The 18,019-nt window shown below is 44.6% G+C and overlaps 1 protein-coding gene across 1 annotated transcript; it reads right to left on the bottom strand.

The window, feature by feature from the left end:
• Positions 1 to 502: 502 nt before the first annotated feature.
• MINAR1 (membrane integral NOTCH2 associated receptor 1) lies at positions 503 to 16,116 on the bottom strand. Its single transcript, XM_029574519.1, is given in 8 exon segments — positions 503 to 968; positions 8,956 to 9,002; positions 9,005 to 9,080; positions 9,082 to 9,200; positions 13,067 to 13,143; positions 13,836 to 14,107; positions 14,109 to 15,011; positions 15,013 to 16,116. Coding segments are annotated over 8 exon segments (2,796 nt in total). The 3' UTR covers positions 503 to 770.
• Between the last annotated feature and the right edge of the window lie 1,903 nt (positions 16,117 to 18,019).

Below are 18,019 nucleotides of genomic sequence, written 5' to 3'. Positions count from 1 at the left end.
TTTGGTCTTATCTGCCTGTCATTTACAATGTTACTATGCAAAATCTGTGCATAGTTTCTGGCTAACTTATGATCAATGTTACAAAATTACTCCCTTTAAAATGAAAATAATTGTTTTATAATGTATCTGCATTCTAAAAGGCACAAAACTTAGACACAATTCTAATGTTAGACATTCCATTATAATGTAAAGGACAAGGAATAGAGCAGCAGGGGAATATCATGGCCCTAGGGGTTGGGGATAGCAGCACAGAGATGCACGGATGTTGCAGGAGAAACAGGTAGTGGAATCCCAAGCTTAATAAATCCCTTTACGCATGTAGCATTTCCCCAGCATATGTCCTGTTCATTCATTTCTTAATATCTGAAACTTGATTGCTTTGCTAAAACAGAACAAGTCACATAGCTTCAGATAATGGAGCAAGTGTCAGTGTGGAGTGAGACCAAGAGAGGATTATGTGTATACAGTAATACACAAAACCCAGCCAGCCATCGGGGTGTGAGAGAGCGTCAGCCATGAAAGCTGCAGTCAGAGGTAAAGGGCTGTGCCAAGCTCCCCCATCACATCTCATTATGAGACTGGCGCATCTTCATGCGAAGGGAGAAATAATATTGCACATTAGAAAGAATGTCTAAGAATCCTGCAGGATGGAAACTGAAAAACCTATAAGGGAGCCAGCACCCTGGGAGCCTCTCTTCAGCTTCTTATTACAGTTTTGCTTATAGGATGCTCTAGGGATGAGCATTCTGTGAGCTGCAGTTCTGAATATTTCACGATTTCATTGTACAAATGGGAATGACAATGACCAGGATGACCGTGCAGGCTGCAGCTGCGATCAGTGCCGTCATCTTGCAGACCTTAGCTCTGCGAAACTCAGCCTCTTTCCGCTTCAGTAAGGAATCGTAACCGGGAGTGTAAATATCTTCCATCCAGTATTCCAAGTTATTTGGGTTTAAAGATTCCTGGTTCTGAAATCGAAAAAGGCAAACAGAATGGTTGTTCATTTTCTCACTTTTTCTATAATAATTGGTGGTGATGTTGAAAATGCTATTCTTATCTCTGCCCTTTAACCTTCTTCACTTATAAGCTAATTAGTAAAATTTGTGGAGTATCTTTAAGGTCCAGTTCATTAAAATATGGTCATTTGACTTTAAATTGGACTTGACTTAAGTGGTTGAAATTTATACACTGCTGTTCAGTCCCTCCCGACGCAGCTCTAAGCGAAACCGGTCCGCGTCGGGGGACACTGGTTGAAAACTATGGTACATCGCATGTGAGCTTTTGGAGTAAGCCGCTTATGCAAAAAAATAAAAGCACGGAATTCAATTTCCTATTTGCAAGACTACGACTCTTTGGACTGTATGATATTCTGCTCTCTGTCTTTGGTGTGGGATAATGATTGGAGAGCAGCATTCCTCCTATTTGTGTGTTGGACATAGGACAACTGGCCATTTCTATTTCAGAGAACAGATCCTTGTATCTTGCCCGTAGAATTTCAACCTCCAGCCCAGCAGCATAGGCTGATAAGGAGAGTAAAATCTCTATCAAGTAGCATTTATTATCCAGTACACAAAACAAGAGGCATGCGGCAATCGATGAAATGACTACTACTTAGAAACAATACTTAAAAAGTGAATTTTAAAAGAGCTGCAAGTATAAAAATGAAGACGTGCATGGAAGTAGTGCATAATCGTGTGCTATTTATAAACCTCAAAACATACATGCGCAAGTCATCTGCATCAATAAATATGTTCGTATTTAAAAGGGGCAGGCCAGGTTGTTCCTGGGCGGGGCCAAAACTTTATGCAGATAAGTTGATATTTTAAAACCTGCGAATGTAACGCACATACTGCTGTTACCTGTGCATATTTTACACAGATCAGAAAACAGGCAATGAGTAGCAACCCGCACTGCTGGCTAGGCAGAAGTACCTTGTTGCTAAGGTGAGCTGCTGTGCCAGCAGCACTTAAGCAGGGTGCCGCAGAAGCATTCCCACCATGGGCCCTTTTAAGAATTGGCTGCATACTGCCCACGCCTAAGCGGGGGAGTGGGAAGAGCAGGAAGCATGGTGATGTCCACGGGGAGCAGTGTTGGCAGCATTTGGGTGGCTGTGGCTAGTCCACGGGACCATCCCACAGCCAGCCAAAAGTAAACACTAGCCCCCTTCTAAGCCTCTTCCCCAAGCCTCTGGATTTGGGGAAATGGAAATGGAAACTCTTGGATGAGACGAGGGAGCCGAATCCTTCCAAGAAATAAGATAGTGTAATTTGCCTCTGATGCGCTTTTATCTTGTACTTCCGTGTCTTCTTCAGTAGTAACGTTGGTAGGTTCTGGGATTGGAGCAGGATGGCCAAGACAGGAGAAAGGGTTTGAGCAAAGACGTGTGGAATGCATTATGGACTTTGAGCATGGGAGGCAGCTTGAGTTGGTAGTTGATGGGACCTATTTGCCTCAGGACTGGGATGGGTCCAATGAATTTAGGTGAGAATTTAATGGATGGAGTCTTTAAACTAAGATTATAGGTACTCAACCGACCTTGTGACCTGGGTCAATGCTTGTGCTGGGTGGTGTTTTTTGGCAGCTATATTTTCTACATTTTGTTTAGTTTGGGAGAGTCAGCCCCAGAATGGGATGGGGGTCCGCATTGACCCCCGTTCGACTTGCCCATTTTCCCGGACATATTTTTTTGTGGGCTAGTGGCCCTTTAAGGCAATGATGGCCCCTTGCGATTGGGGCAGCCATTGGGTTAAAGAGCCACTAGGCACCATTGTTTTGCCCGTGATGTCTGGCCACAAAACAAAAGAATGTGCCACAGAGCCGTGAAGTTTTTGGGGGAGGGGGCTTCCCTATCGTGGAGACACTCCCCCCCCCCCCCCCCCCCCCCCCCAATAGTGGGATCCCTCCTGTGGTGTGAAATTTCATGGCTTAGTGGCTCTAGGCTTAAGTAAGTAGTAATAATGAGTGAATGTTACATAAAAACAGTGTTAACAAGGAGGGAGCAGGGATATAAGGAGGTAAGAGAATGAGAGCAGGGTACCATATGGCAGTGATACTGACCGGGGCAGGGCTCCTGCTGCTGGACACAGGATAGAGGTTCCCAGGGACTGAGAAGAATAAGAAGGGAGGTTTGCTAGGACTGTCTTCTTTTCACATCTACGGGAAGCCCATCTTGTTGGCAGTAGGCCAGGGAAGAGCTCCTATAATCAACTGTACAGCTCTCATCACAAATAAGAATTGGTTGATTAGTTTCCACTTCAGTACACAGAGCTGGCTTGGAATTACAAGTTTAATTCTTTCATCTCTTACAATCATCTAATTTAAAATAGCATGCTTTACAACAAACAGCTAGTTGCAAACTGAATTTTATGTTATCTACTATCCATAAATACTAGAGATTGAAAGAAAAACCCTGAAAATGATGTGGGAAGTTGCAGAATTAGGCTGATGGGCGTGAAAACATGAGCACCTTATTCTGAAGGCATCTTCAGCCCATCCACCACAGAAAAGAGTCATGGGCACCAGACATAAGACTTGCCATACTGGATCAGATCAAAGGTCCATCAAGAGATTGTGGGCAGTTTCAGCATTAACATACACAAATGAAAAACCAGACAATAAATAAGTGCTACAGACATAAGAACAAAAAAAAAAACCCCCAGCACTAGTGACAGAATACTACTTACACTGCTGAGATTACAAATCAAATTCTTGCTTAAAACCGCCAAGTTTTTAATGATTTTTTAAAGAGCTTCACATCTTGTAGAGTTCGCATTTGTTCTGGCAATAGTGTCCATAAGGTCCAGGTCCCCTCACCTCAGCAAGGTGTGCCTGTTGAACTTTAGGAGTTTCTAACAAGCCCTTATTGAGGGAGCGCAAAGCTGTGGCTGGGCTTTAAATTCTTAAAGCACGATCCTGACCATGGTGTTTTGTGGTGTTCAGCAATTTGTGCTAGAACATTAAGGTCTCATATGTTCGTCTTGCTCTAATTGGGAGCTATTGCAAGGCAATCAATGTCTTACTGTGGTTGTACTTTTGTAACCGCAAGAATTCTGACTGGTAAAAATAAGAGACCACATCACCAAAACCCTAGCTGAACTACACTGGTTACCCATTGAGCAAAGAATACAGTACAAAACCCTATGTACCATACATAAATTAATACATAACGAAAAAGCTGAATGGCTGAGACACTGCCCTTCACGTACACGTTCCTCACAGAAACCTGAGATCAGCAAACAAAGCACTGCTAACTATTCCCTCGGTCAAAACACAGCAAGACTAACCCATGTGAGTGAAAGGGTGCTGTCCATAGCAGGACCTATACTATGGAACACCTTGCCGGTAGAAAGAGAGAGAGAGAGACTTGACTGTACTATAGTGCCTATAGCCCTAGACAGGTATTTGTATCCCTATGGGAGGGCTACCTACTAACTCGGGGTGGGGGATTAGGTATGAGCGTCGGGGGTTGGGGGCCACTTTCACATTCAACATGAGACGTACGGAAAGAACAGTGGTCTCTAGTGAAGATTTGCTGGCCGTCGGAGTGAGGAAACTCACTCCAAGAAAAGATTTGGGCAACATTCTCTCCACCTAGCTTGCTGGGACACTCTACCTGGGCAACAACAAGCTAGGTGGAGAGAACGTTTGCCCAAATCTCCTCTTGGAGTGAGTTTCCTCACTCGAACGGCCAGCAAAACATAGCGCGCGCGTACTTTTGTTCATGCACCAGGTGCGAACAAAATCCGGGGTCGGCACACACAAGGGGGTGCCATTTGTGCAACTTGCGCGCGCCGAGCCCTGCGTGCGCTGCCCGTTCCCTCCGGAGGCCGCTCCAAAAATCAAAGTGGCCTCGGAGGGAACTTTCCTTCCGCCTAACCCACCCTCCCGGCCCTATCTAAACCCCCCCTACCTTTGTCGCACAAGTTACGCCTGCTCGAGCGTAACTTGGCGCGTTCATCCAGGCCGTCTGCTGCACACCATGTTTGGTCCGGGGGCTGGTCCGGAGGCCACGGCCACGCCCCCGGGCCGGAAACCATGCCTGCGGCACCACCCCGGATGACCGCGCCGACCGCATTCTCGACCCCCGACACGCCCACCCCAAGAAAGCCCCGGGACTTACATGTGTCCCGGGGCTTTGCGCGTGCTGGAAGCCTATGCAATATAGGCTCGGCGCCACAGGGACGTTTTAAAAGGGTTTCGCACGTACCTTATGCACGTAACCCTTTTAAAAAATCCGGCCCTATGTGTATCACTTTGTACTTATCCATATTAAATTTCCTCTGCCATCTAGATGGCCAGTTCCTCAGTCTTGCAAGAAAAATTAATCCAGTCCATTTAAAAAACAGAAACCTGCTGACTCATTGGGCGAGTCCTTCTCTTGCAGAAATCAAGGAACAGGGAGTGCACCAAAGAACAGACAGACAAGACAGAACAAAACTGAAACAGAGTACACGCCAAGGCAGGGACAAAGCTAACAAGACATCAGAAGACCAATACTAAGGCCAACAAGTACAAGGACCCCGGAAGACCACTAGAAAGGCCATACAAGAACAGTAGCAAAAACTAGAAACCTAGACAAGGGCTAAGGCAAACAGAGAGACAGAAACTAAGAACCACAATACACAAGAAGACCTTCCAAACAGAGGCGAGAAATTAGGTATAGAAAACCGGAAAGCCAGTACAAGGAGCAAGGAGGCTCCAATATGAGGTGGGGAGCTGTGAGTAAGGCAGGCTTTTTAAGGTGTCACACTGCTGACCCATGTGCCTTTGCAGCAAGCCTGCACAGCTCAGGCTGTGGTCTACTGAGGGTCCCCTGCAGACAGAAGAGCCTCACAGCGGCTATGATCGTTACATTTGGAAAGCAGTAAGGCCCACCAATGGAAGAGACTGACATCATCTCCCTACCCTATCTCCTCTTCATTTTTGACAAGTTCCTCAAAGCTCAACAGCATTCTCCCATTTGAGCTGTTGCACTGGTGACAACCTTGGGGCATCCTCAATGTAGCCAGGGAAAGCTGGGAGGAACAACCAGAATCTGCAAGGAATATTGTTGACTGTGTCCTCTGGATACAGGAATGTCTCAGTAAGTGGGCAAAGGTCATGGAGAAGAAACATCTGGAAAAGACCCAAGCGTTGTAAGCCACCCTATTATAACTGATCAGCTGACAAGAACTTTTGAAGTTGGAGATTGGGTACTACTAGTTCTCCACCCCGGACTGAAAGCAAGTTATTTGCAAAGTGGCAAGGATCCTACAAAACTGTGGTGAAGGCAGAGCCCTGTAAATTATCAGATTTCTTAAAAGCTGCAGACCCTCCATGTCAACCTGCTGAAGAATTGGGTGGTAGGGTCCTGCAAATTGATCCATGTAAAGGGAATTCAAAAGACTTTGAAACCTGAATTTCCTAGACCATGAAGGCTGAGATCCAATGTGCAAATAGAAGGGACTTAGCTTAACTAGTTCACCAGAATCAGGATATTTTTTCTGGGGTCCCCTGGGCAAATCCAAACAGTAAAGCATGACATCATTACAGACTCTGGTATCAGAATCAAGCAAAAACCTTATTGGATCCTGGAAAACATGATGGAAGATGATTTCTCAGGAAATTGAAAAGATGATACAACTTGGGGGGTAATAGGAAAAATGTACAGTACTAGCCCCTGATGCTCGCCAGTGCTCATAGACTTCCACACCAGATGGAACTATTCACTTTTGCAGAGACCAGAAAACTCTGACTATCTCAGCTAGGTGCCTAAACTATGCCCCGAATTGATGAGCTAATTATTATACAAGGGAAGTGCCAAATTCCTCTCAACCTTAGACCTCACAAAAGGTATGGCAATGGCATTGACCCCCAACCTGCAAAAGGAAAAACAACTTTCTTAATCCCAGAAGGACTCTTTCAGTTACAATGTTTCCATTTGGATTTCTTGGAGCTCTTTTCACCTTTCAACACCTCACAGATCAGTTAAATTAAATGCACAGAACCTATGCAGCTACCTATCTATATGAAGCATCTTCATGGCCATCCCGCTTACAACACTGGAATCAGTGCCAGCTTGAACTGCAAACCTAAGGAAGTATATTCTAGGGGAATAGATTTGGCTTGAATGTATTCAGCTGAGAACCTAGCCAGTCAAGTGCAGCAGAATATTCGCTGAAGATAACCGGCTATAATAAAACTGGTTATTTTTACCTACTTAGTGGGCTTTTCAATATCTGCTTTATTACCCCATATGAAGCTCCCTCTTAATCCCAGTGTAAATTACTGAGAACATTAGCACTAAAGCTGAGAGACTGAGATCGTACTAATATGCCCTCATTTAAGAGTGAGATACACTCCTCTCATGCTTATACAGAAAATAAACCTATATGACAACACTAATCTGAGTGATAAGACCTGTTAAAAGGTTTACCTGCTGGTAATTGCCTTATGATGTAAAAAAAAACACTTAAATAAATCCTATAATTCTGATAAACATGATCTCAGTTTTGTCGTCTTTTTTTTTTTTTTGGGAGTGTGGGGAAATTTACAATGAAGTGACCTGTAGTATCTAAAAAAGGATTGGGATTTCCCTGGCCCTTTGGTCTACATTAGGAAGCGTATATTCTAATCCTTTAGCTGCAAGGGGCAGGGAAAAACATGTAAAGACAGGATTTTAGACTAGTTGGACCTTTTGTATTGCCCCAGTTTGACAGCTCTCTTGTTATGTTTATTGTATGTTATGTATGTGTTATGTATGTTATTGTATGTATGTTATGTTTATTGTATGTTATGTATGTTATTGTATGTTATTGTATGTATGTTATGTTTATTGTAACTAACTTAGGAAAGCAGTTGTAATGGATGGGTGAGTAGCTGGGTGTTTATGATCTACGACAGTCTCTTTAGTGCTGCTAATGTTGTGTCCGTCTTCGCCCTCCTTACCTCTCTGGCAACCTCCCTCTCCGTCCGCGGGAAGACTGGCTGCCACGGCGTTCTCTCCTGCCACTTGTCCTCGGGGCATTCCCAGGACCGGCTCGACGCTGCAACTGCCACGTTTCCTGGAGGCCTAGGGGTGCGGCGCTGCCCCGATCAAATTACCAGCACTGGCGCGAACCTCGGGCGCATCCCCCGAAGATGACGTCACCCGCGACGGATATTTAAGGTCTTGGAATTTGCTAACACATCGAGGTTAGCAAGAACACGGATTGACAATGGACTCGCTTTGTCTGTCTAAGCTACTCTGCCTCCTCGGACTTACCAGGGGTACCCGCTTCTCGGGTGGCCTCGATCTCTCCTTGTTTTTTCAGGTGATAGTCTGGAACCGGTACTCACTCCTCAAGGGCCCTCATCCCAGACTTACTTCGTATACTCTTCTGCCTGGAAGCCTTCACTACCAACTATCTCAGCTACATCAGTGAGTTACCATCGTTCTCTCTGAGCTTTCCCTGGAACCAGGTACTCGCTCCTCGAGGGCCTATACTTTCCAGCTCCTGGGCTTCATTGGGACATTGTGTGAGTGTTACATCTGCATAACCTGCCTACTCACTATATCTGTCTCTCTTCAGCTCAGCCTCCAGGGCTCGCTGATCCAGTATCTGAGGGATCACAGCCCAGCCGGGCTTGCCAGCTCACTACTGCCATCTCTGGTGGTTCAGTGTACTGTCTAATAAAGAACTAGTGTGTGTTTGTCTCCTAACTCTGAGCCTGACCGGTGGGTTCCTCTCGGAATCATCCCCCCAGGGGCGGGGTCATCTGCCACTGGTCCAAGGGATTGACCCTCAACTATCTGATTCCTCCTCCCATCAGGCATCAGTTCAATAACAGATTGCTAACTCCAAGCAGACTGTTAACTCCGAACTGAACACTAAAGATATGACAATTATATCAAGAGACAAGATGGCAACAGAGAAATTATGGTAACAGTCCCCCAAATAGAGGAAAGGTAAATGACATGGATGAAGATAGACTGACTTGCAGTTCCAGAGCAGCGAGCTTTCCTTTGTCTCCTGCGTTCTTGTATACTCTTCAAAGGTCCAGGATGGTTGACCTCGTTTCACCTCAGCAATATTGGTCAGCCTCATGTCCATGTAGAGCGGGGTTGTTCTTCATATGTGACTTGAGTGATGCAGGGTAGAGATGTGGGCTGAAGACCTGTTCAATCAGGAAGGATTCCTTTGGGTTGTTTGGGCATTCTGTGGCCCTGGGGGGGTCGTTGCCTGCAATAGATACCAAAATTACATCACAACCATATGAGCAACAGATTTCTGCAACAGATGTTTATTCTTGATAGTCTACAGGTACAATTTTGTGGTCTGTTGCTGTGCGCTTGATGGTTGCAAGCAGAGTTGTGAAACTTTTAATCTTAATTCCAAGTTCATCACTTAAATAGAGAGTAACTGATCAAGTCACCACTCTCTCTAATATTTGGGTTCTCAAGTCTTTAACCATTCTTTACCGAAAATTCACTTTGGAACAAGTCAGAGGAAAGAAAATCCATTCTGACCTTTTCCCTAGCCTGACGATGGCACCTTTTAAATGCTCTTTAAGAGTTAGGTTTCTTCCCCACATAAGAAGAGCTCTTGCATGTTGCAGTATAAATCCCTCTTTGAACTATTTTTGTTTGAAGTAATTGCTTTAGAAGCACAGATATATAAGAAGGCAAGAACTAAGTAAACCTCAGTCGAGAAGGAGTGTTAACAGCAGAAGGAACAGCTCCCCTATGAGGAAAGACTAAAGAGGTTAGGACTTTTCAGCTTGGAGAAGAGACGACTGAGGGGGGGATATGATAGAGGTGTTTAAAATCATGAGAGGTCTAGAACGGGTAGATGTGAATCGGTTATTTACTCTTTCGGATAGTAGAAAGACTAGGGGGCACTCCATGAAGTTAGCATGGGGCACATTTAAAACTAATCGGAGAAAGTTCTTTTTCACTCAACGCACAATTAAACTCTGGAATTTGTTGCCAGAGGATGTGGTTAGTGCAGTTAGTATAACTGTGTTTAAAAAGGATTGGATAAGTTCTTGGAGGAAAAGTCCATTACCTGCTATTAATCAAGTTGACTTAGAAAATAGCCACCCGCTATTACTGATATTCGAAGTATGGGATCTACTTAATGTTTTGGGTACATGCCAAGTACTTGTAACCTGTATTGGTCACTGTTGGAAACAGGATTCTGGGCTTGATGGACCCTTGGTCTGACCCAGCATGGCAACTTATGTTTCTTTAAATGACCAGTTAAAGAGCAAGTAGGAGTCTGGCTTCCCTGCTGAGCTGCTGCTGCTCCTGTGTTTCTTGAGGAGCCCCTGCAGACTGATGGCCGGAACATCTCCTCTCCCTTTTGCCTGGTGGGACTGCAGACCCCACCCACCTCTTGACATCATCTAGGGCTGCAGGCAGAAGGGATGAGGGCTGATGCTGGAGACACTGTGTGCTGGTGCTGCACACTAATGGGGGCATTGCCTCTTTGTACACCCTTTGTGCACACTTGAGGAGTTTTTGATTTGTTTATTCCTATCTGGAAGGGGATGGTATGCTCGTCTGTGGCCTAAAGCAGAATTTCCTCGGCTAGAGTATTAGTGGAACTAAGATGTAGTTGTGAATCCCACAAGGAGACTTTAAACCATTTAATGTGTTCAATTAATGTCCAAGCAATTAGGAAAAAAAATCCTAATTTTGTAGATTTCATGTAGACCAAGAATCTGACAATAGTTTGTATTACAGAATCTTGGCATTTAGACGCTGATTCAGTTCTTATGAACCAGCTCTGGGTGACCAATTATCAGTTATTTGTTCAAAATTAGGCAGAATAGAAGGGAAGGTAGGTTGCTAATTATAGCTAAAAGTCAATATAACATGTCTATTGTTCATACTGATACTTTGACGTATTGGCAATACAAAATTCTGATTGGGGAGTATCCCAGGTCTATTCCATTCCAACTAAATTAGATAGTGATCCTACCGCCACTATAATTATGCTTTCTCTACCTTTAAGGCTGACATGAAGACAATTTTTGTTCTTTGAGATTTTAACATTGATGTTGACATCTCATCCAATTCCTGAGAGATGAGAGGTATTTTTGAGATGATGGAAAGCCCTAGGTTGGGTATAAGTTAGATCTCTCCTTTTTTTTTTTTATTAAAAACATTTTTTTTAGGGTTATCAGGGTAGATTATCTTAAAGACCCCTGGTCTGATCATTTCTCATACATTTATTACAGCCACGGTAGAGAAAATATAAGTTATTCAAAGTATGCAGAGAGTAATAGTCAGAAAACGCAGCCAATATGATACAGATTCTCTTCAGAAGTATGGTTGCGTAGATAAATGATGTTCAGTGTTTGAGGCAGTCTCTGCAGTTAGTCCCAGAACAGGTTGCACCTATTAAATGTACCCCAGTAACAGGTTATAGGACCCGGTCCAGAACTGATCCCCTTGAAACAACAAATGAGACAGCTTGAGTCCCAATGGCACAAATCTCATTGAGATGCAAAGAAGAGTTTATCACAGAGTAAAATGAGTATAAATTGAGAGCAGATTATGCTGAAGTGGCAGTGCATTGCCAACACAATCCAGAGAATTGTTTCACATTGTGCGAGCCTTGATAGCGCCTCAAGCCCAAAAGATAAAGCTTACTGGATAGTGTAAGTTCTGACACAGCAGGCAGTTAATTATTGATAAAGTTTGCCACTGTCAGTAGCAGAGATGATGAGGTGATAGATTAATGATGTTATTGGAACATTAAGAAAACTTTGTGCTCCTTAAATGAATGTTCAAATACCTCCTTAAAATGCCTGGATAGAGATTGATAAGTTGTGGTGAAGGAACACTTGCTGTGCTTTTGATATAAAGAAAAAGGAAGTCCTGATTTCCTTCCAATTTTGTTTAAAAAACTATAAAGTTGATTTGAATATTCGGGGGTTAGCAATGATTCTATAGGAGCTGCTAGAATAAAGGTTTTGATCTCTGTTTGAAAGCTTTGCGTGGATGTTGTGCAGGTCCTTTATTCTGTTATTTTGATATCTATGTCTGATAATAATTACACAATAGGACACCAGTGCTAACAATTATAAGACATTGAATGCTCTTTATTTTGAGTATTGGTTTTTTGCAATCAGTTGAGGAGACTCCTTTGGTTGAGGGTTAAATTTAAAGTCACCATGCTGGTGTTTAAAGGAATAAATGGTGTTGTTCCTCTGAGCTTTAATGCAGCACTCAAATTGTACAGGATATACTGGTTAGACAGAGTTCAATACAGAAATGTTCTATGTTGGTTTTTAATTTGTACCTGTAAACCGCTGCGGAATTTTATTTTTAAGAGAATGCAGTACAGAAGTAATTTTAAATAAATACCAACCAACAAGGCCCTAAGATCGGCATCTTCTTGATGTTCCTTCATTTAAAATTTTCGGCTTGATGAATCACAAGAGTGCCTTTTTTGTGTGCAAGGCCCACTACTTTGGAAAGAAAGCACTGCCACAAGGACTAGAAGGGGAGAACAGTATCACTACATTTAGGCAATTTTATTCCAATAAGCATTTAATCTTAAATAATGTCATGGTGAAGAAATCCGTCACGGGTGAAGATACGCTGCTTTTAAACTATACAGCAGGTAATATGTCCTGACTGCTGTTATGCCTTAACCTTTTTATGTTTTTATGTTCTGTATTTATTGTTTTACTGTTTGCTATTACCAATTTGATTATGAATGTTTTTATGGAAACAAAAATTTTGCTAGGCTTCTATAACTTAGTAATAAATAAGTTAAGTTCTCACTATTGACAGTTACAAGATCTCAAGCTTTCTGATGCGTGAGCTCACCCTGTATGTGAGTAAACGTGTGTGGGATCAGAGGGGAGAGGCACAGCACGTGGAACTTTTACTGTTCTTTAGGGGAAATCTCTGCAGGGACTTTTCCCTGGGGCTGTTTTCAAAGGGAAGTCTCTCCATACTTTGTGTAAACTGTCCCCTTAGGTCATTCCTGCAGTAATATTAATACTTCAGCTCCTCCTACTATGCCCAATCCACTATAACCAATCTAAATAAATCATGGCTCCTGCTGTGCTGATCCTCATCGTCAGATACCTGTGTCAGGTAAAGCATGAATACAGCACAGACAGCTGAAGCGCAGATCTGCATCAGAGCCCCATACAGGCATCACACTGATACATGAAAAGCATGAATACAGCACAGACAGCTGAAGCGCAGATCTGCATCAGAGCCCCATACAGGCATCACACTGATACACGAAAAGCATGAATACAGCACAGACAGCTGAAGCGCAGATCTGCATCAGAGCCCCATGCAGGCCTCACACTGATACATGAAAAGCATGAATACAGCACAGACAGCTGAAGCGCAGATCTGCATCAGAGCCCCATGCAGGCATCACACTGATACACATAAAGAATGAATACAGCACAGACAGCTGAAGCGCAGATCTGCATCAGAGCCCCATGCAGGCCTCACACTGATACATGAAAAGCATGAATACAGCACAGACAGCTGAAGAGGAGATCTTCATAAGAGCCCCATGCAGGCATCACACTGATACATGAAAAGCATGAATACAGCACAGACAGCTGAAGAGCAGATCTTCATGAGTCCCATGCAGGAATCACACAACACATAAAGCATGAATACAGCACAGACAGCTGAAGAGCAGATCTTCATGAGTCCCATGCAGGAATCACAGAACACATAAAGCATGAAATAGAATGGATAGCTGAAGAGTTGGATCTAGGGAAAGAGATTATTTAAGTCAGGAAGTGTGACAATAAGCATTTACAGCTTTTAATTAGAAAAATGGCTTAGGAATAAGACCTATAGAGCTAAGAAACATACTAGGTGATACCTTAATAACTTGTAGCAGCACAGCTTCCTCGTGCCATGAGGAACCCTGCTGCCCCCTCTCCAGCTGATGTACTGTAGTGGGAAAGTTACCTCTGTGCATTTCCTTGCCCGCTCCTTGCCTTCTGCACTGCCTTTGTCCTTCTTGTCTTGCTGTGTGCTGCATGTCTGGCTGCTGTATGTGGCTCTCCAGTCTCCAGGAGAATTACAGATACTTGTGATTTTGGAGCCGGGCGCATTATTTTCCTCAGTAAATGATTTTGATTGCTGTGTTGTTAAAGAGGCTCTTTTTCAAGGCTTTGACTTGGAGGCTTTTGCTTTTACTGCCACTTCCATCAGAGCAGCACCACTCCAGTTTCTCTCCCTGAGCTGTGCTGTGGTGCTGGCAGACACGAGGAGCAGCACTGCTATCGGACTGGGTGTCACTGCTCAGATACTCTGCCTCCATCTCAACCTTCACTTTTTCTGGCTGCTGTAGTTTCTGATCAAGATTGTTCAGTTTGGCAAGGACCTGTGAGATCTCCTCGCGCACCCCAAAGAGAGATTCCAGTTTTTTCTCGATCTCTCCAATCCGAAGTACCAGTTTGCAAACACTGGTCTTTAGCTCCTCATCTCTCTGGTTCTCTCCTCCTCGGGATGCTTTGTCGTGCTTATTGCTGCTGCTAGCTTTGGATACGTTGTGCTCTGGAGAGCTCTCACCATCTGTTTTATGCATCTGGGACAAGGAGCCAGTGCTGTTGTAGCAGGAAGACTGGATGACTCCAATGGATCCACAAATGCTCATGTCATCCAGAAACCTAAAGATATCACTGATATCATCACTGATCATTTCTGAGTCGTCTTCCGAGTGCTTCCTGGAGTGACTGTCCCCATGCCTGTACACACCCGCTTTGCATAAGTCCTTTCCCTTTCTCTGCTCTCCCTGCTCTGTCTGGGTGCCCACGTTTGCTGTTTTGTCAAAGCTCTGCAGCTGTACAGGACTGCGGCCCAGGCTCTTCTCTTTAAGCTGCTTCATAGCCTCGTTTTTTTCCATCTTGAGAGAGGAAGAAGTGTCCTTCGTCTTGTAGGCAGCCGACTTCCCAACAAAACCTGCAAGTGAGCTTGGTGCTGGATCCTGTGGATTCAGATAAGGAAGCTGCTGCTCTGGGACGGATGTGAAATTTGCAGAATGAATGTTTGAAACTTGGATAACGAGGTTTGTTCTCTGTGCTCCTGTTAAAAAATGACCTTTCAAAATCCGGGGTTTCCTCAGCATTGAGGCTCCAGCTCTTGACTGGCCATGCGGGCTGCTTCCCTGTCAGCTCTTTGGCATCTGAGGAAGCAAGCACTGTAGTGGGGCCGAAGTAGGTGGAAGCCTGAAGGTCATCTAAACTCTCATGTTTGACGCGTCGCTTCTCCAGGAGGGGAGAATCCACCGCATTCAGATACTGACTGCGATGGGGCATTTCAAAACTGTGGTTAAAGAAAGCTGCCTCCCTTCTGGCTTGTGGGTCTGCACTGGAAGAAGAGGTGGTCAGCAGGTTATGGAAGTCTCCCTTAAAGATGTTCCTCTTCTGCCCACAGGGCTCGTCCCGGGAGAGGAATGGCGCCTCGGCAGCTGCGCTGATGGGCAGGGAGTCCTGCTCGCTGCTCTCATCCCTCTCTGGATTGGCAGGGAAGTAGGTGCTCTGCATCTCGCAGGGCTGCGAGTACGAGGACAGCGCCTGCAGCCTGTCTAGCGACGCCGCTCGGCCTCTTAGCTCCTTATTGACTCCAAGAAGAAAGTTGGGCTCCAGAGTGGGGATGAACTGGTGGCAGCACTTGCAGTCTGCTTTCCGGCATTTGGAAGACTTTCTGATGCAGTGGCCTCTGCTGAATGCGGGCTCTCCCCTATCACAGGACGTTGGAGACTCCAAGTTGCAAATTTCTGTGTCAGATCTGCAAGATTCAAATGAATCTTTCTTCCCAACTTTTTGATGTGGAGGAAGAGGAAGTTTCTCTTTGGCCCTGCCTCCGTTCATCTGGATCAGGTTGAATATCGTCACGATGTCTGCTGCTACCATGATTTTCTTGGATTGCTGATTCTCAACTGTACATCGCATTTTATCCTTGAACAGTGTGGCTGGGAAGTTGGGGTCCAAGCAAGCTGTATAAAAGAGAACACTCCTCAGCTTAGCCAGCTGACATAAATCAAACCTTAAGCATAAAGATTTGCACAGATCCTGGTAGGAAACTTTATTCTGTTTGCTATCCAATTCCTCCAATATCTTCACAAGGAAGAGGGAGGGATCCTGGTTTGCTTCCATGACGTTTGCGCTCCTTTATTTACACCAAGAGGAATTACAGTTCTGCAGAAAGAAACAAGAGCAAACAACATCATCAACTCAACATATTGAAGGAAAATTTACAGAACATAAGAAATTGCTGTGCTGGGTCAGACCGAGGGTCCATCAAGCCCAGCATCCTGTTTCCAACAGAGGCCAAATCAGGCCACAAGAACCTGGCAATTACCCAAACACCAAGAAGAACCCATGCTACTGATGCAATTAATAGCAGTGGCTATTCTCTAAGTAAACTTGATTAATAGCAGTTAATGGACTTCTCCTCCAAGAACTTATCCAAACCTTTTTTGAACCCAGCTACAGTAACTGCACTAACCACATCCTCTCGCAACAAATTCCAGAGCTTTACTGTGCGTTGAGTGAAAAAGAATTTTCTCCGATTAGTCTTAAATGTGCCACTTGCTAACTTCATGGAATGCCCCCTAGTTCTTCTATTATCCAAAAGTGTAAATAACCGATTCACATCTACTCGTTCAAGACCTCTCATGATCTTAAAGACCTCTATCATATCTCTTCTCCAAGCTGAAAACCCTAACCTCTTTAGTCTTTCGTCATAGGGGAGCTGTTCCATCCCTTTATCATTTTGGTCGCCCTTCTCTGCAATTCTGTAGTGGAAGTGTAACCTTGCAATATATATGTGACATGGGTTTCTTGCTGTAGGTTATTAATTCAGGGTTAACCAACTTCAGACTATGCAAGGCTAAGACTGTAGAGACTTGCAGTTCAACTGATAGCCTAGCACTAATAATGAAACTACACACCTCATTAGCATGTAACAGCATTAAACTTTACTGAATGATTAGCAAACTTGATCAATCTGCTCACTCCATAAATACATGAAAACTGTAGAGGTTTTAGTCCTGGGGGAATTCTGCGCTACTGTGGAGTGCATAATTCCCCCTGCGCAGAATTGCCAAATTCTTCACAGCAAATAGCAGAGACCCCGGCATGCCGTGAACAGAGCGAAGAAGGAAGGCCCCCGTGTGCCGCAAACGGAATGTGCTCCACTCATGGCGAAGATGGAAGGCCTCGGTGAGAGAATGTGTGTGTGTGTGTGGGGGGAGAGGAGCGTGTGAGAGAGAACATGGGAGGTAAAAGAGCAGGGGGGATGGGGGTGTGGGGGGAGAGTGAGAGAGCAGGAGGGTGTGAGAGAGAGCGTTGGGAGGTAAGAGAGCGGGGGGAGGTGAGAGAGCATGGGAGGATGCTTGAGTGTGGGTTTCAGAGAGAGGGAGCCTATATGAAGAGATTGTGAAGGAGTGTGTATGTGTGTGAGAAACTGGGAGCTCGTGTATGAAAAAGGGATAGTGTTTATGTGAGGGTGCTGGCCTGTGTGAGGATGTATGTGTGAGAGAAAGGGAGCTTGTGTGGGTACGTATGCAAGAGAGGGACCCTGTATGAGGGGATGTGTGTGTGCGAGAGAGTGAGGGAGCCTGTATGAGGGTGTGTTTATGTGTACTAGAGAGAGGGAGCATGTGTGTGTGAGAGAGGGGGGGGACAGAGGGAGCCTGTGTGAGGGGCAGTACTGAGAAGGGGGTCAAACTCTGGGTCTGGCGATAGAGTGGAAGGGGTTGAGCCTAGAAGTGGAGGAGAGAGATACTGGCAGGTGGAAGAGTTGGGAGCCAGAGAGAGCAAAGTGGCCAGGGGGAGTAGGGAGAGCGAGTGGAAGGGACACTCTTACAGTGAATTTCTAGGGAAATTCTGCATCTTTAAGTAATAACTTTTTTTCTGTATTAATTTAAAATGAAATTTCTTAAAGACTGTCCTGTAAATTGTGTTATTTTGACCAATATAAAGTTTGCCCCCAGGAGTAAGGTTTAGACATGAAATCCTGCTGAAAGGTTTCAAACTGGTATTAAATCAGCAATGG

Source organism: Rhinatrema bivittatum, chromosome 13 (genome assembly GCF_901001135.1).
Source record: "Rhinatrema bivittatum chromosome 13, aRhiBiv1.1, whole genome shotgun sequence".
Classification (NCBI taxonomy): Eukaryota; Metazoa; Chordata; class Amphibia; order Gymnophiona; family Rhinatrematidae; genus Rhinatrema; species Rhinatrema bivittatum.
This window is presented reverse-complemented; position numbering and strand designations above follow the sequence as displayed.